Here is an 18,407-nt window from a genome sequence, read left to right on the forward strand (position 1 = left end):
AAGAGGTTCAGAGACACACTGAGAGACAATTGTTTTCATTTATAGAAAGCCAAATGTTTTACATACTAAGTCATATTGAAATGTTGCAATAAAGCCCTCTATCTCAGAGTAAGATATGTTTCTCTATATGACGTCTATCATAAATCTTATGGTTTGTGGTCTGATGCACATATGTAAATCTAGACACACCTGTAGTTCATACACATCTTTCCGCTATAGGCTAGGGTCTGTTCACAGGGCACTCATGGATTCCATTTTTACTGGTGCCATGACAAGTCATACACTTGCACTGAGATCTCTTTTGTAATAGATCTTAATTACTTGGGTACTGTTACATTTATTTTTCTTTTCTATGCTGATGTAATGCAACATGTTGTGCTATTCTGCCTATTAATATGCACTTCAAAAAATGGAAATGTGACCAATGCCCAATGTATTCCATTATTATATTGGCAGATTTTTAAAGGGGTACCCCAGCTAAAATGTTACACAGATTTGTAATCTACTTCTACTTAAAAATATTCCAGTACTTATCATCTGCAGTATGTGCTGCAGGAGGTGATGTTTTTATTCCATTTTAAAACAGTGCTCTCTGCTGTCATCTCTGTCAGTGACAGGAACTGTCCACAGCAGTGGAAGTTTTCTTAGTTTTCTTATTAGAATTTGCTACTGCTCTGGATAGTTCCTGCCATGAACAGAGGTGGCAGCAGAGAGCACTGTGTCAGACTGGGAAGAATACATAACTTCTTGCAGGACATACAGCAGATGATAAGTACTGGAAGACTTAAGAGTTTTACACAGAAGTATATTATAAATCTGTATAACTTTCTGTAACTTTATTCGGAAAAAAAGTACCCCTTTAAGTGCAAAACAATCATATTAGAAGGTTCATTGTACAAAAATAAACATGTATTTAAGGCTGGGTTCACACTACGTATATTTCAGTCAGTATTGTAGTCCTCATATTGCAACCAAAACCAGGAGTGGATTAAAAACACAGAAAGGATCTGTTCACACAATGTTGAAATTGAGTGGATGGCCGCCATATAACGGTAAATAACTGCCATTATTTCAATATAACAGCCGTTGTTTTAAAATAACAGCAAATATTTGCCATTAAATGGTGGCCATCCACTCAATTTCAACATTGTGTGAACATAGCCTTTCTGTGTTTTTAATCCACTCCTGGTTTTGGTTGCAATATGAGGACCACAATACTGACTGAAATATACGTAGTGTGAACCCAGCCTAACACAATACATTCTGTTTGCTACCTCCTTTGTATATGCACTAGTATTCTGAAATACATGACTAACAATATACCATTGTATTATTTAACCCACTAAATTATTTCTTTCACACTTAATCCTTCCTATTACTGCACTGTCTATTTACATAGTAATGAACTAGCCACTTTCCACTAGTGTGTTATTAGGCCTTCAGAGTTTCCCCAGGATAGACGTAATGGGGCTCATAAGTGGGAACACATCTCTGTTTTTCCGTAGATCACGATTACAAGATAGAAGTAGCATACTCCAAAGAACTTGTGATTGTTTGGCTTATTACTTATTTACATTGCATTACAGGGTACATTCATTAGTACCAACTTCCCCTGATCTAAACAGGGGCGGACAGGCAAAAGAAGGTCACTTGCTTCCTAAATTTAAAAAACCTCCCTCATGGTTCTTTAAAAAAAAAAATGAATTAAGTGTATGCCACTTAGTAGACACTGATCATTTTCCTTTAAAAGGAGTATTCCACTCAAACACAACTTTTGATATGTTGCTGCCCATGATAAGACTAACAATTCCATTCTTGTTATAACATTCCACACAATTCCACTACAATGTTGCGGATAAAGCCAGTCAGGGACTTGTTTACATCAGCTGTCTCAGAAGGGAGGGGGTAGGAGGGGGAGACAGCTGAGAACTGGGAGAAGGAGACTGACTAGATAAAAAGTATGGAATTACTTGTTAGTCTCACCATAGGCAGCATCATATAAAAAGTTGCGTTTGAGTGGAATACCTCTTTAGGCTATGTTCACACAGTATTTTTGCTCAGTATTTTGCAACCAAAACCAGGACTGTATTGAAAACAAAGGTTATGTTCACACACTGTTGAAATTGAGTGGATGGTCAACAACCACAAAGCATGTGCCTACTGCACTGTGTGAACAAGTCCTGAACCAAGCCACTTAACTTGGAACCATAATGCATATAAAAATAATCAGGACACAGGACACAGTTTTGCATATTCTATTTCGTATCTGCATTGAAATGAAGTAACAAAGAAGTATTTTGATGAAGATATTTTTGTGTCCTGATTATTTTTATATGCATTGAGTGGCAAATAATTGCCGTTATTTTAAAACAAAGGCTGTTGTTTTAAAATAACAAATTATTTGCCATTAAATGGCGGCCATCCACTCAGTTTCAACAGTGTGTGAACAGAGCCTTTCTGTTTTCAATCCACTCCTGGTTTTGATTGCAAAATACTGACCAAAATACTGAGCATAAATACGGTCTGTGAACATAGCCTAAAGCTATGGAAGTCAAAGGAAAAATGGATCAAAACAGATTGCACACAATTCCATCCGTTTTCAATTTATTTTTTGCAAAAATGGATGGGAAAAACGGACTGCAAAAACATAGTTTGTGCCCAGCCTTATATGTAGGTTTTGCACTTTGGTATCAAGCTTATAATAACCGAGGAAAGTGTAGGAGTGGACCGTTATATCTACTTTATGTCTATAAACCCAGCAGTAATATAGTATAGTGGTGATAGAGATAAGACCCTAGTAACCACTGTCTAATAAAAATGGTCAGATCACTGCAACACATCATAAGATAGTAACTGTTCAATAAAATTTTTTTTATTAAGCTATCTTTCCTTATTTGTTTGTAAAGCTTACATTTAAATATGCAAGTAAATTGTACATAAGGTTAAATAAGACACTCATCACTGCCCCCAGCAAAGTTCGAATTTACCAGTAGTTAAATAAAATATCTTTTGATAAGTACATTTCTTTTTTGTTAAAAACACATCTCTTCATAACAAACTTTGTAGTCTAAGCTATTAACATAAAAAACAGTCTATAGTTCTTAGAAAGTTATTCAGCATGCTCAGTGATGCCTCAGGGTAGATAACAACAATAGTTACATTTCACAAGGAGATGGATCAATATTTAATGACTCGGTCAAAAGACACGTACACAGTGGCCACATACACTTGAAATGAAGATCCCCTCAGGCAAACAAGCAACACAGAGAAAAACGCTGCACAGTGAGAGAACTGAGATGGGGCATTTCCTGTAAAAAATGGGGTGTCTTTGCAGCCAACTATCAGTCTGCATTCTAGCAAAGTTAATTTTATTTAGGTAAATAACAGAAAATAACATAAATGATCACTCTTCACAGAAAATAGGTATGGTATCCACTAACTTTCTCTTTCATGTCTTGATGTTTTTTTTTTTTTAATTCATTACAATGACCTTCCTGCTCAGTGTGTGTTGCCATAAAAAGTAACCAAGCCCTGTAAACTAAAAGAACTGCTTTGCATTTAAATGTTTTATCTAAGGAAGACCATACTGCCAAGCAAAACAAAGAAATGTTCAAGAATTGTGCTCCATTGCCCCTTCAAACTGATTTTTTTTTTTAGAACTAACACTGACATTTTGACAGTCTTTTCTGTTTTCAAAATTTCTTTTCTGGTAACTCTAAATAGTTATATTGTACGAATTGGAAAAAAATATGTTTTCAGCAATGGACTCAGTTTTTTTATTGGAATTTGTAGTGATAAAAGAGGAATTCCCACCAGGTAACCAGCTGCACAATAACGAGCATTAATTTAATAGTTAGTGATTACTTTAAGGGTGGGTTCACACACAAAGGATCTGCAGCAGATTTCACCCTGCAAGTTCGCAGCGAAATCCACTGCAGATCCCTTAACTGTCATTTTCAATGAGATTACATTCTCGCAGCCAGATTGTCATGCGATTGCGAGTATGTAAAAGGCAGCCCCCTTAACCTCCCAGGGCCCAGTACATTTCACTGCAGTCTGCTACACATACAATACCGGGTCCGTGCTCTAGGTTGCTTCGGGGGCTCCCGGCATCTGGACATCCTGCTTATCCAATCAGTGTCTGCAGCAGGGCAGCGCGAGTCCCTGAAGCTTGCTGTCACTAGTCACCTTATTTAAGGTGAAATAAACCTTGTGACAGATTCCCTTTAAACAGCCTGTACACAGCCTGACAATCATAGGCAGAACTGCATGATCACTGGATCGTTTATGTGGCCCTTTAATTCAATCATTGTTGGCTATGCCTCTCTCGTTTACACAATAAATTTCAGGTCGGCACACCAGTACATCCCCCTATACTCACCTGATCCCGCCGGGTGCCGCTTCTGGATCCGGTCGGGTCACAGAGATCTCAGCCGATGCAGCCCGACGCACGCGCTGAGAGAGGAGTCCAACGCTCATAGAGAATGACAGAGAGTCCAGAGCTCCGTCATTCTCTATGAGCGTTGGACTCATCTCTCAGTGCGCTCACCGGGCTGCAGCGGCTGAGATCTCCGTAACCCGACCGGATCCAGAAGCGGGACCCGGCGGGATCAGGTGAGTATAGGGGGCTGTAGCGGGGGGTCGGGAGCCTGTCACCCTGGCACGGGGGGTGACAGGTTCCCTTTAAAACTACAGGTCATAGTGCAAAAAAATAAGCCCCACTGATGGAAAATTGAAAAAGTTAGAAGGAGAAGGATCAGAATATGAACATTTTAAGTTTTCTTTTGGGCAAAAAAAAGGAGTTTTAAAGCAGTAAAATAAAAAAAGGCAAAAAGGGAGAGACAAAGCATAAAAGACATCTTAGAAGTAAGAGTATGAGGGTATGGTATCGGGGGGGGGGGTATGAGAATTGGCTGCAAATCTTCTACATTTTGGTCAAACATTGCTGTTTAATTGAAAGGAAAAAATGAAAAACCTCATGTAACTCAAGGCTCATGTGACAATGAGGCAGTAATGCGTATATTTTTCTCATGAGTCACAAATAGTATACTGTAAATTTTAGAACACGGACACAGCTACTGTTATCTTTAAAATTATTTTCCTATGTTCCAAAAGCTTTCCTTGTACTATTCATAGTCAATCTAGTAAAGACACATTTCTAGACAATTTCTCTTCCTTTTACATCAATTAAAATAGAAAACTAAAGATAAAAGATGAAAAAGACACAAAAAGAAAACCACAAACTAGAAACAAGGGAAAAAAACAAGACACTAAAGCAGAGACAAAACGCTCATATATTCAGCCCCTTAGGCATAATCTTACTCTGCTCAGGCACCCATTTGTCTATGAATTTATTTGTGATGGCTTGTAAAGTTAGTCTTCAGCTTTATAGCTTACAACAAAGCCTGTAGCATGGGAATATCCATCATTTAAACTGCCCAAGAAATAAGAAAATACCCAGAAAGCATTGGAAGGCCTTGGATGTTCTAGGTCTGACTACATATCATTATGTTGTCTTCTTAGAATAAAGTTCAGAACAAATCAAAAGCAAGCAATGCAAGCACAGCTACTAATGAGAAATAAGACAAACAAAAATATTCATTGCTATGCAGCAGACCAATGATAGAAGACAACAAGATACCGCACCAGCTTCATCTCTTGCTAATTAAACAAATCAATTATGAGACTACTATTGCAACTGTGTAACTGCTGTTCAATATTAGCAATAACAACCCCACAGGGAGGTCGTTTTACTACATTAAAATGCTGTCCTCTTCAACTCCATTTGATATTATTAGAAACTGTTATTTGCCTCTTGCTGTCATATTAGTTGCAAAGGCAAATTATGGAAATATGCAGACCAGAATGGTCCCAGTATGAGATCAGGTTTGTTTTTCAGCCTCCGAGGGAACAATTGCTGAAATTCCAAAGTTCCCCAAAGTTCTTTAATAGAACTGATAAATCTATCAGCACAGCTTCCATTAAAGAACTAAGCAAGGGTCATTTATTTGCATACATCCCCGCTAAGCTGATACAATTCAGCCAGCTAAATTATCATATTAAATTCATCCTCTCTTGTTAAACTGATTGTATTTAAAATTGTTTTGGATGGTTATCATTAATTTCTGTTAAATCTTAAATGCTGGCATTGACATTTAATTGAGCAGACACAGAGGGGTCAAATTAAAGAATGCCTTGGAGTTATATTTTTGTCAGACATGTTAATATTAGTCACCCCATTAAATGGCAACAGACAACATGTGAGGCTAGTGACTATACAACCGCTGATTAATCTTTAGCAGAGTTTAATAACATAGCGATATGGCACATAGGATGATTTTGGAAACAAAGTATGTTGTATGCTATGGTATTGGAAACAAAGTGCATTTTATATTACGGTACTAGAAGAGAAACAAGAGTATGAAACATGAAATGGGAGTAGGAAAAAAGTATGGTATACCTTAAAGTACAGTACTAAAAATAAAAGTATGGCACATATTACAATGCTAGAAATCAATCTGCCATATATAAGGATCAGTTCACATGGAGAAAAAAACGTTGCAGTTCCATGTCAATTCTTTGAGCGGAGACCCACAGAAGCTGAGGCACGCAAGCTCTCCCAGAGAGAAACAGTTCTACCACTTTTGCTTTGTGTGTAATATAACAAGAATATGTTACAGTACTATAAGCAATGGTATGTCATGCATTATGGTAAAAAGATTAGTATAGCACATATTACACTACTATAGAAGGAACAAAAGTATGACTGACAAATGATAGAGACCCTCTCATATTACAGTATTAGAAATAAGAATATATTACTGCACTGGAAACAAAAGTATGCTACTTATGACAGTACTAGAAGAGAGTGTGGCACGCGACTCTAAATTAATGAGTATACTAGAAACAAAATTATAGCATACCATTTGATGCTAGAAACAAAAGGATGGCATGCATGGTTCTAGAAACAACTGTATGGCATATATTACAGAACAAATAATATAGCAAATACTTTGGGAACAAAAACAAGATTATCCGACATACTACAGTATTATAAACATCATTATTCCAGATGCAGGGATCCCTCAAGTTACAACGGCCCCAGGTTACAATATTTTCAACATAAAATACAATGGCTTTTTCTGGACCATTGATACACCATACTCAAAATACAATCCAGATCTGCATCATGTATGAATAGCTGGATTATTCAACCAGAGTATTTATTTCACTGGTAAAACAGCTGCACTACAGCCTGTTAATACTGTAACTTGAGGGATCACTGTACTAGAAAAGTACTGCATGTATTAAGGTACTAGTATTGCATGTATTGTTATGCTAGTGTATCTTACTAATCAGATAAAATGATATATCTTGTCTGCCAAACATTACAAGTTACACAGCTCATTTCCTGTTAGGCGCTATGTTCAGACGTACATTTCTGTGGTATGTGGAATATAGATGTGAATTGGAGGAAGTCAGCACCAATATTGTTTTGGCTTTGCTAATTGAGTCACCATGAGAAAGTGCTGAAAGGGCACATTTACCAAGGTGCAGCAGCTCACCATTCTTCTATGTCAAAAAGAACATTTCCTAATGTAATTCCGTCAAACAAACATTCCCTTTACAAGTAAATGAGATACACAGGCAATTCATCACTTTATTATCTAACATGAGGTGAAATGGAGTAAAAGTGACTTAAAATGTAATATTCTGTCGGGTAGTCAGGGTCTACAGAAACTTATTTACTTCAGTTAAATTGATAACTCAAAGTGGAATTATGCCAAATTATTACAGTATATACAGTATTCCATAAATAAAGAGTAGGTGGCAGTCATGAAGCTTGGGTTGGCAGCAACCGGGGCGAGGTTGCCCCCCCAACACACAAATGTTAGGGTGCTATTACACGGGCCGATGGCAGCTCAATCAATATTGTAAACTAGCGACGACCTGTGTTTACTGTATTGTGTTTACACCCTGTGATAAAACTGACAAGTCATCTATGTTCCTTAAGTCAGTACAATTACAAAGATAGGAAACTTCTATAACTCTTGTTTCGGTTTGATGGTTTTACATGGCTCTATTACCATCCTTCTAACGCTTAAATTTTTTGGTCTATGGGTCTAACTGAGGTGTAATTTTCTGCACCATTATCTGTACTTTCTATCAGTAGCTTACTTGCATATATGCAACATTTTGATCACTGTTTAATACAAATTTTCCAGATTTGATATGACACAAAAACAGCATTTTTGCCCTTTGGTGGGTATTTGTGCTTATGCCATTTACTGTGCGAGATCAGGGATCTGATAATTTAATAGTTCGGGCAATTACGGACTCTGCGATAGCAAATATATTTGGTTATTTGTAAAATGGGAAAAGGGGAGTGATTTAAACTTTTATTATGGGACAGGATTTTTTATTTACAGTAACTTCAAGTAAACCTGGGCGACTTCTATTATAACCACACTGACCTCTCAGAGATCAATGCAGTATATATATAGCGCATTGATCTCTGAGATCAGTGCTTTATTACTATAGGCTGCTGGAGCCCATAGTAATCAAGTGCCTAGTTTTGACAGCTGCATTTAAATGCTTAATTAGCCAGCGTGGTGATTGGGCCGTGCTGGCTAATAGCCGTGGTCCCGGCTGCTGATAGCAGCTGGGGGCCACACTGTACAGAGAAGGCTTGCATTGTGAGTCCTCTCTGTACATCCCTTTACCCATGATAACATCCCTGGACGATAAAATATCACACTCATTATATTTGGTTAAAAGTATAAAAATGCCACAACAAAAATATGACAAAAACCTTCAATAGTGGGTACTGTCAGGGTGCACAAACAAATATCCACAAAAGGCAAGTTATATACTGATACTGACTCTTATGATTGACTGATGGATACGGAATAAGTCATACACTGACCCTTCCCGACAATTTATACTTTGACCTTTCCCCATAATGTTTCTCCGGTTCATCAGCGGAATAAGGGTCAAATTTCTACTTAGTTAATTGTAATTGATTCAAACACACAATATGTAGTGATGTGCCACAATATATAGTGATGTACATGCATACACTCAAATATTTACACAAACTAATGCACAGATTTATATTGTAAATTTTACTGCAAAGAGTAGTCTTATTTCACTCCTCATTGACCTGACTGCTGCTTCACAACTAAAGCAGTAGCTGGAGGATAAGAGATGCAAGGAAGGAAGTGTCCTCCCTTCGGTCTGCATCCGCCAATGACTATGCTCTAGAATGCTACAGTAGTGGGAGGATGCAGGGCTGGCCATCTGCCTTCATATAGAGCAGTTCATGTACTACACAGCCTGGTACAGTAAATGGGGTAGGCTGTAAAGTACAGAGAGCACATTCTTCATGGGAAGAATAAGCAACTGGGCTGTAAGAGAAGACAGGCTTTCTTAGCACCCTGGCCCATCTGGTATTTGCCAGAATTGTTAGACAGGCAGTCTGGCTGTGCCTGAGTGACAGGGCACTCTCTCCCATTAAAAACAAAACAAAATGTTAAATCTAACTAGCATACAAACTTGAGCCCATATTTATTAACACTAAACAGACAAAGGGTTGGACTAGTGTTTGGAAGGTTCACATGTAATAACAGAATGGAAAGACCACTTACGTGGGCCAATAATGTTAACCCTATATTAACCAAGCATTTTTGAACAGATATAAAATATATACTTTATATCAAATCAATACAAAAAAGGCACACCCTTTTAAAAACCTAGTATTTAATGAGAGTAAGTAGGGTAGTAGACTAATAAATGGACATCACAGAGTGGTCACAGGGAATCATTAAATGCCAATACATCAGGCTACCATAATGAAAGAAAGCAGGCTGTCTGCAAATCAAGACAAAGGCACTAGATGTGCCTTTGTCAAGAGGTAGAGGGCAAGCCTGCAACCTCTTGACAAAGGCAGACCTAGTGCCGAAACATGTTGAGCGGATCTGAGTGATAGTTTATAATAATCGTTATCCTTTTACTTGTAAACTGGTCTTGATAAATTCCCGCCTAACTAACTTTTAACATATAGAAAAACAGAAGGTTGGGGAGAAATTTCAATCTACCTGCTAATCTGTAATTATAACTAAAGTTTGCATGACCACATAGTGCAGGCAGTGTAAATGTTGGGATCTTGTCGGACTAAAGACACTGGGGGTTATGTATCAATAATATTCAGCACCTACGATTTTGCATCAGAAAGTGTCCCTCTTTAACCCCTTGCCGCAAAATGACGTTTGGGAAACGTCATGTAAAGCAGGTAGTTCCCGCAACATGACGTTTCCCAAACGTCATGGTTTCCCTGCCTCCCCCCGCTGTCCCTAGGTGAGATCGGGCAGCAGGAGGAGGCTGTGTCACACAGCATCCTCCTGCTGCCTCTGCCCGGAGGGGAGCCGCGATCCCCCCCGGCAGTTAACCCCATAAACGCTGCGGTCAATGCGACCGCAGCGTCTATGGGGAGATTCAGTGTCCCCCGCCGGGCTGCAGAACGCTGCCTCCCCCCACCGCCACTCAATGTGTGTCCCCTGGCCCCCTCCCCTCTTCTCCTGATACCGGCGGATCGCCGCTATTATCGGGCATTACCGGCGCCGCCGATAGCTTTCATCTCCCCCCACCGTGAATCCACGGTGGGGAGAGATGAAAAATGTCCCCTCAGACCCCAGATCAGCCCCCCGATCAGACCCCAGATCACCCTACCCAGGCGGCCATCAGATCCAGGATGGCTGCCCCCATCCCTGCGAACAAACGATGTTTGTTCGCAGGGATGGAAATGAATTAGTGATCAAAGCCCCATGCTCTCCGCCACCGGAGGTAGCGGAGAGCACGGGGCAGTGATCGGGGACCCCCCCGTGTGGCCCTGGAGCAGGCAATCGGCGGTATATACTATATACCACCGATCGCCTGTTCCCAGTGCTGATCAGCACTTTTTATCCCGTCACCATAAATCATTGGTGACAGGGGATAAAAAGTGTCACGGTGCCCCCCCCCCAAGTCGCCCCCCACCACCCCAGTCGCCCCCCACATACATTACCTGATCCAGGGAGGTCTGTCCTCCTCAACGTCCAGGCTGATTCTGAAGTGCGCATGCTCTCCAGAATCAGTTATCTCGGAAAAATTTAAAGTGACAAAGACCAATTTGGTCTCTGTCACTGAACTATGATTACTGTGATAGAAAATATCACAGTAATCATAGTAATACAGTGAAAATTAATGTATAAAGTACAAAAAGTGAAAAACATACAAAAAAATAAAACACACTTTTTATTATAGTAATAATTGCAGTTGACTCCCAGATTACCCCTAACCCCCCCAAATTACCCGTAACCACCGCAGGTTGCCCATATCCGCCCCAGGTTGCCTGTAACCACAGCAGGTTGCCCATATCCGCCCCAGATTGCCCGTATCCGCCCCAGATTGCACGTAATCACCGCACGTTGCCCATAATCACCGCACGTTGACCATAACCACCGCACGCTGCCTCTAACCTCCGCACGTTGCCACTAACCACCGCACGTTGCCACTAACCACCGCACGTTGCCCATAACCACTGCACGTTGCCCATAACCACCGCACGTTGCCTGTAACCACCCCAAATTACGGAACATCTGGAGGGGGTCACTGGCAATCAGCCCCGATTGCCCGTAATTGCAGCCCCCCCATATTGCACGTAACAACCGCACGTTGCCTCTAACCACTGCACGTTGCCTCTGCACCCCCTCCAGATTGCCCGTAACCACACCAGATTGCCGTAACCACCCAAAATTACATGTACCCACCCCTGATTACCTATAAGCACTTCAGTTTATCCGTAACCACCCCAGATTGTCTGTATCCACCCCATGTTGCCCGTAACCAACGCAGATTGTCTGTAACGACCCCATGTTGCCCTTAAGCACCGCAGATTGTCTGTAACCCCCCCAGGTTGCCCCTAATCACATGTAATTCCCCCCAGATTGCCTCTGACCACCGCACGTTGCCCCCGACCACCGCACGTTGCCAGTGACCCTCTCCACATTGCCCGTAACCAAGCCAGATTGCCTGTAACCACCCCAAATTACAGGTACCCATCCCAGATTACCTATAAGCACTTCAGTTTATCCGTAACCACCCCACGTTGCCCGTTACCACCCAACGTTGCCCGTAACCACCGCAGGTTGCCCATAACCACCCCAGATTACCCGTAACCACCGCAGGTTGCCCGTAACCACCCCACATTACCTGTAATCTAATTTTTTTATTGTATTTTAGTAACTGCGCTATTCTAATAACCATTACTAGCTGCGGTTTTGCTCCAGCAAATTGGCGCTCCCTTCCTTCTGAGCCCTGCTGTATGCCCATACATATGGGGTACCGTTCTACTCAGAAGAAGATGCGTTACAGATTTTGGGGTGCGTTTTTTCTCCCATTCCTCGTGAAATTTAGAAATTTTAAACTAAACGAACATATATTGGAAAAATTCGAGTTTTTCATTTTTACTGTCTTATTTTGAATACTTTCCTCTAATACCTGTGGGGTCAAACCGCTCACTGCACCCCAAGATGAATTCTTTGAGGGGTGTACTTTCCTAAATGGGGTGACTTTTGGGGGGGTTCTCTTCTGCTCACACTACAGGGGCACTGCAAACGCACCTGGTGCTCAGAAACTTCTTCGGAAAAATCTGCACTGAAAATGCTAATTGGCGCTCCTTCCCTTCTGAGCCCAGCTGGGTGCCCATACAGTGGTTTATGCCCATATATGCGGTACCGTTCTACTCAGGAGAACCTGCGTTACAGATTTTGGCATGCAGCTTCTCTCCTGTTCCTCCTGAAATTGAGAAATTTCAAACTAAACAAACATATTGGAAAAGTTCTAGTTTTTCAATTTTACTGTCTTATTTTGAATACTTTCCTCTAATACCTGTGGGGTCAAAATGGTCACCACACCCCAAGATGAATTCTTTGAGGGGTGTACTTTCCAAAATGGGGTGACTTTTGGGGGGGTTCTCTTCTGCTCACACTACAGGGGCACTGCAAACGCACCTGGCGCTCAGAAACTTCTTCAGCAAAATCTGCACTGAAAATGCTAATTGGCGCTCCTTCCCTTCTGAGCCCCGCTGTGTGCCCATACAGTGGTTTATGCCCACATATGGGGTACCGTTGTATTCATGAGAACCTGCGTTACAATTTTTGGGGTACTTTTTTCTCTTTTTCCTTGTGAAATTGAGAAATTTCAAACTAAACGAACATATTATTGGAAAAATTCGTGTTTTTAATTTTTACTGTCTAAGTTTGAATACTTTCCTCTAATGCATGTGGGGTCAAAATGCTCATCCTACCCTAAGATGAATTCTTTGAGGGGTGTACTTTTGAAAATGGGGTGACTTTTGGGGGGATTCTATTCTGCTGACACTACAAGGGCACTGCAAACGCACATGGCGCTCAGAAACTTTTTCAGAAAAATCTCCATTAAAAAAGCTAATTGGCGCTCCTTCCCTTCTGAGCCCGGCTGTGTGCCCATACAGTGGTTTACGCCCACATATGGGGTACCGTTGTACTCAAGAGAACCTGCGTTACAAACTTTGGGGTGCGGATTCTCTCATGTTCCTTTTTAAAGGAGAAACTTTAATCTAAACATATATATTATTGGAAAATTAAAATTTTTTTATTTTTTTTACGGCCTAATGGTGAACACTTTCCTCCAGCCCCTGTAGGGTTAAAATGCTCATTATACCCCTAGATTAATTCTTTAACGTGTCTAGTTTCCAAAATGGGGTCACTTATGAGGGTTTACAGGATACCAGCCTCCTAAATCGACTTAAAAAAAGAACTGGTCCCTAAAAAAATCAGTTTTGGAAACTTTCACTAAATGTGATAATTTGCTAATAAATTTCTAAGCCCCATAACACCCTAAAAAAGTAAAATATGTTTCCCAAATTATGCCAGAATAAAGAGGACATATTGGTAATGTGATTTAGTAACTAATTTATGTGCTATGACTTCCTTTTTTAGAAGCAGAGAATTTCAGAAGTTCATAAAATGCTAAATATTTCATGATATTTTGATGTTTTTCACAAAAAAAACACACAAAGTAGTGACCAAATTTTGCCACTAATATAAAGTGCCATATGTGATGAAAAAACAATCTCAGAATCGCTAGCATACGTTAAAGCATCACTGAGCTATAAGCGCATAAAGTGAGAGAGGTCAGATTTTGAAAAATGAGCCTGATCATTAAGGCCAAAACAGGCTTTAGAGGCAAAGGGTTAATAATAAATCTGGAATCTCATAATTTCCTTAATAAAACCTTCAAAATCATTTAGTTGCTGTCAACATTGACATAAAATTTCACAAAAGTGTTTGCACATGCCATCTGCTTCTTATATTAGCACAATGTTTCATAAAACTTCAGTAAAACCTCACCAATATGCTCTGCTCTAGTCAGTGTTTGCACCCTAATATGAAAGGATCCCCAGAAATGCCCGCATATTATGAGTGTCAGTGCATAATCATGTTTATAATCTCATGATCTATTTCTGCATACCTATTGCTGGTGGTGTAAATGCTTAGTGATAGTTACACTAAAGAAACTGTGGCAGTCTCATGACATGGAGACTGGAGATTCAGACTGTCATCAATGTCCAGGCATCCATAGAATACAGTGAACCTGTTCTTTTAAGGCTATGAGACAGAGATTTTTTTTTTATCATCTTGATGCTGTACATCTATGGCCTGTGACAACTATAAACTCTAGTAATTAAGTGTGATTTTTATGGAGCTTGAAAAAACACTATATTGTAATCCCTTTCTCCTCTTCTTCTGAGTTTCTGCAGTTAATACAGCCAGAACCATCTTGCGTACAGACTCAAACCAAACTGTGTTTCGCAGTCCTCAGCACTGACAGGTGTGCTATGTGTTTTTGGATTCAATTGGATTTGTCGTTTTAAAGAAATTTACGTTTGAATACCAAAAATCCCCCATAGAAATTAATGTTGGAATGTTTAGAAATTCAAATATCACACAGCACTAACAAGCCAATCACAGCACACATGCAAATATCTGAAGTGTAGCAGCCAACAGAAACTAACAGGTCCTTCGCTCAATGCCTGACAACATCCACACAGTCACATGTGCCCTACTGAACAATAGAAGATATCAGGTCCTTATGATTTTGACTCACTAACATAAATACAGATTTCCATAAGATTGTCATAACCAAGCAATTTTATTTACTATCATAAAACCACTGTGGAGGTCACTGTTAAAGGGCCAGTATAAAAGCCGCTCTTAGAGAGCCCATACCAAATTAGCCTTTAAAAGGCCGGTACCAAATTAGCTTTTAAAAGACCAGTATCGAATTCACTCTTAAATGGCCAGTACCAACGTCGTTCTTAGAGGGCAAGTGCAGAATTCGCTTTTGGGTCATGGGTCGTTAAAGGGTTAAAGTTTCTCTTAAAGGTTGCTCTGGAAGTCACTGTTTGAGGGGCGCTCTTTTCAAGCACTACATATTTTTTTTACTGGAAATACACATCTAGATTGGTATACTCTACGCAAACAGACAGGCAAGCAGTCAAGCATAGCAAAACTGTACTCACCACTGTGCCCAAGAACTGAATGCTAATATTTCCAGCTGCATCCCGACTAAGGCACTGCATGGAATAAGAAAAAGAAAAAAGATGAAGCATTAACTTAGTATACAATAGGCCTGACAAAAAATTATACACATTAAGAAATACATTGACAGATAAAAACTGAACCAATATTAAAAGATATAATCTAGACAGACATCAACATCATTTTAGTAAACTTAATTCTTACTACTAGTAAAAGGAGCAGACCTGAAATGGAAACAAGACTTAAGAGGGGCTCACCAGAGCTTATAGAAGCAGTTCAGTTTTTTTTTTTCCAGCTCCCCGGGTAGCCGCTGTCATGTATACTTACAGAAGATGATTGGTGTCCCGTTCCAGTCGGTCAGTTCCCGTCCCGCGGTGCCGTTCAAATCGGGCGCGCTCACGTCCGCCGGCTGCTGCGAGTCCTCCTCTCTCACCAGTGATTATACGCCGGAAGTCACTCGCTTCCATGCATTCGCTATGGATGCGCGTGACGTCCGGCGTTCAAATTACAAGGGAGAGAAGAGGAGTCACAGCGCCGGCGGACGTGAGCGCATCCAATTTGAATTGCACTGAGGGACGAAAACTGACCGACGGGAACGGGACACCGATTATCTTCTGTAAGTATACATGACAGCGGCTACCCGGGGGGGCCGAAAAAAAAACCCTGAACTGCTTCTTTAAGATATGAAACCTAAGCTATGATTAGTTTCCATGGGCAAAACCAGACAGACTGCCACTAGTTGGTTATTCTTAAACTCAATGGGTCTTCTGTCCATATGCCACAGTATATGTTGACATTCCTTTTTTTTTACATGTTGCAGATGTGCATGCTGAATGTACAGGGCTAAGGTAGTAGAAACTTAATTTGTGAAAATATTTTCTGCTGGTGTATGAATAATATCCAGTTGGTGAAATCCAGCGTGTGCACACCATGTGTATCTGTACCCTTAGAGCGAATGTGTCATCAGAAAATGATTTGTTGTTTAAGGCTATGTTTCCACAATGTCTCTTTTAGGGTTTTTTTTTTTTTTTTTTTTTAAAAGGGCTTTTTTATAATGATGGTCATTAATAATGATCATGACCATTATTAACAGCCATTATTATAAAAAAAAAAAAATCGCCATTGTTTTGACTGAAAAGGCGTTGTGGGCTCATAGCCTAAAACACACTTTTAATGATCTATGTGCACGAATACCTGCGCAGTATGGAACATCGAACTGCAATGGCAAATAACAAGAACTCTTTAGGACTAGGTGGTTCCCATGGGACACGTACTGTATCCAGAGAGACACTCATGGACCTACTTGATGAGCTCACTGAAATGTCCCTATAGCTGTGTCTCCGCACCTGCTTCCCTCCCCTCGATCCTTCCTCTTGTCCTGTCTACCATTTACCCCCCCTTTTCCTTTTTTTTTATACTTGTTCTAAATGTATAATATCAATACATGTTTATGTACATGTTATTTCTTTATTCACCTGTAGTGAATACTCTGCATGCTTTGTATTTCATGCAATCTTCAATCCTTTAATTCTGCTTATTATACTTATGATGCATACTATTGTATTTGATAAAAATTTTAATAAAAAAAATAGTTACAAAACTATATTTAAATCTATATTTTTATCTATATTTTAAAATACTCCTAAAATCTTGACGTAGTAATAGAAACAGTTTCTGTCTAGGACCTCTTTCAAATAATGCCCGGGGAGGGGATAGGTAAAAAAAAAAATTCCACTCACCCCCCCTGGGTCGTGCTCTGGCACTTATTCAGCATAAGAGGTATGACATTGCTACAGCCGCTGAATGGCTGAAAGGGTGTGCTACATCACATATTAAAACAAGTGAGCTGACACACAACCGGGGACCAGAGCGGCGGAATGTGGGAACCAGCATAGGAGCCAGGAAAATTAGCTTTTCACCCATCCTCTTTCCGAGCATTACTAAAGTCTGTGCCAGAATACAACATTAAAATCGCAAAATAGAACCAGTAGAAAATAAAACTAGTAGAAAATCTAGTGAAACACTCCCTACAATCTACAAAAAGGTGAGCTAAAATATTCCTTACCGATTATAAGCAGCATTTCTTGACAATAACAGGCAAAGGAGGAGTGGAAAATATTGTTTTCCCATGCTGTTTTTCGCCATACTAGCCAAATTGTTCAGTTTAGGATAGCAGTGTAAGAAACCCAGAAAAAAAAAAACTTAAAGAACTGTACTCTAGATTCCTTGTCACATTTTGGAAATGAATAAAGATTAGGGCACAACTTAGGTTCATCAATCAGAATTCTTAAAGTGTCACTGTCGTTTTAACTTTCAAAATGTAAATCAGCAGGGGATGTGAAATGGAGCAAGTTTGCAATTTACATTTATTTATTTTTTTAAGGGAAACACACGACTTTGTGTGTTTAGAATATGGCTATTTGACATACCAATCTTTAAAAAAAAACAGGGAACCATGATTGTAATCATGTTCACAGGGCCAGTAGGGAAAAAAAGGTATATATTCCAGGTAAATGTCTAAAACCCTATCCAGAGGGGTCACACCGGTCCACATTGACCAAATTATCCCAGTCTGAAATTCACAGCAAAAATACAAATTCACAAGTAAGGTGCCAGTGCAATGTACACAGAATGATAGTACTCAAACCACTACCATATATGTGACATATCCCCCGAAACAAGCAAGTGCCAAAGTAATAAGCAGTAAAATGTAAACACAGGGATGATGTAACATGGGTAGAAAAAGGAGAAGATAGGAGGATACAGTGTGGGTGGCTTTCTGTGAGA

The 18,407-nt window shown here is 40.0% G+C and overlaps 1 protein-coding gene across 2 annotated transcripts in view; it reads right to left on the reverse strand.

The window, feature by feature from the left end:
• PCCA (propionyl-CoA carboxylase subunit alpha) overlaps nt 1–18,407 on the reverse strand; it is a 447,530-nt gene that overhangs the window by 74,923 nt on the left and 354,200 nt on the right. For both annotated transcript variants that reach the window (XM_069970721.1, XM_069970720.1), the window contains exon 21: nt 15,602–15,655. In XM_069970721.1, coding sequence (XP_069826822.1) covers nt 15,602–15,655 — 54 coding nt within the window. The remainder of the gene's footprint in view (nt 1–15,601; nt 15,656–18,407) is intronic.

This window comes from Dendropsophus ebraccatus, chromosome 5, assembly GCF_027789765.1.
Source record: "Dendropsophus ebraccatus isolate aDenEbr1 chromosome 5, aDenEbr1.pat, whole genome shotgun sequence".
Taxonomy (NCBI): Eukaryota; Metazoa; Chordata; class Amphibia; order Anura; family Hylidae; genus Dendropsophus; species Dendropsophus ebraccatus.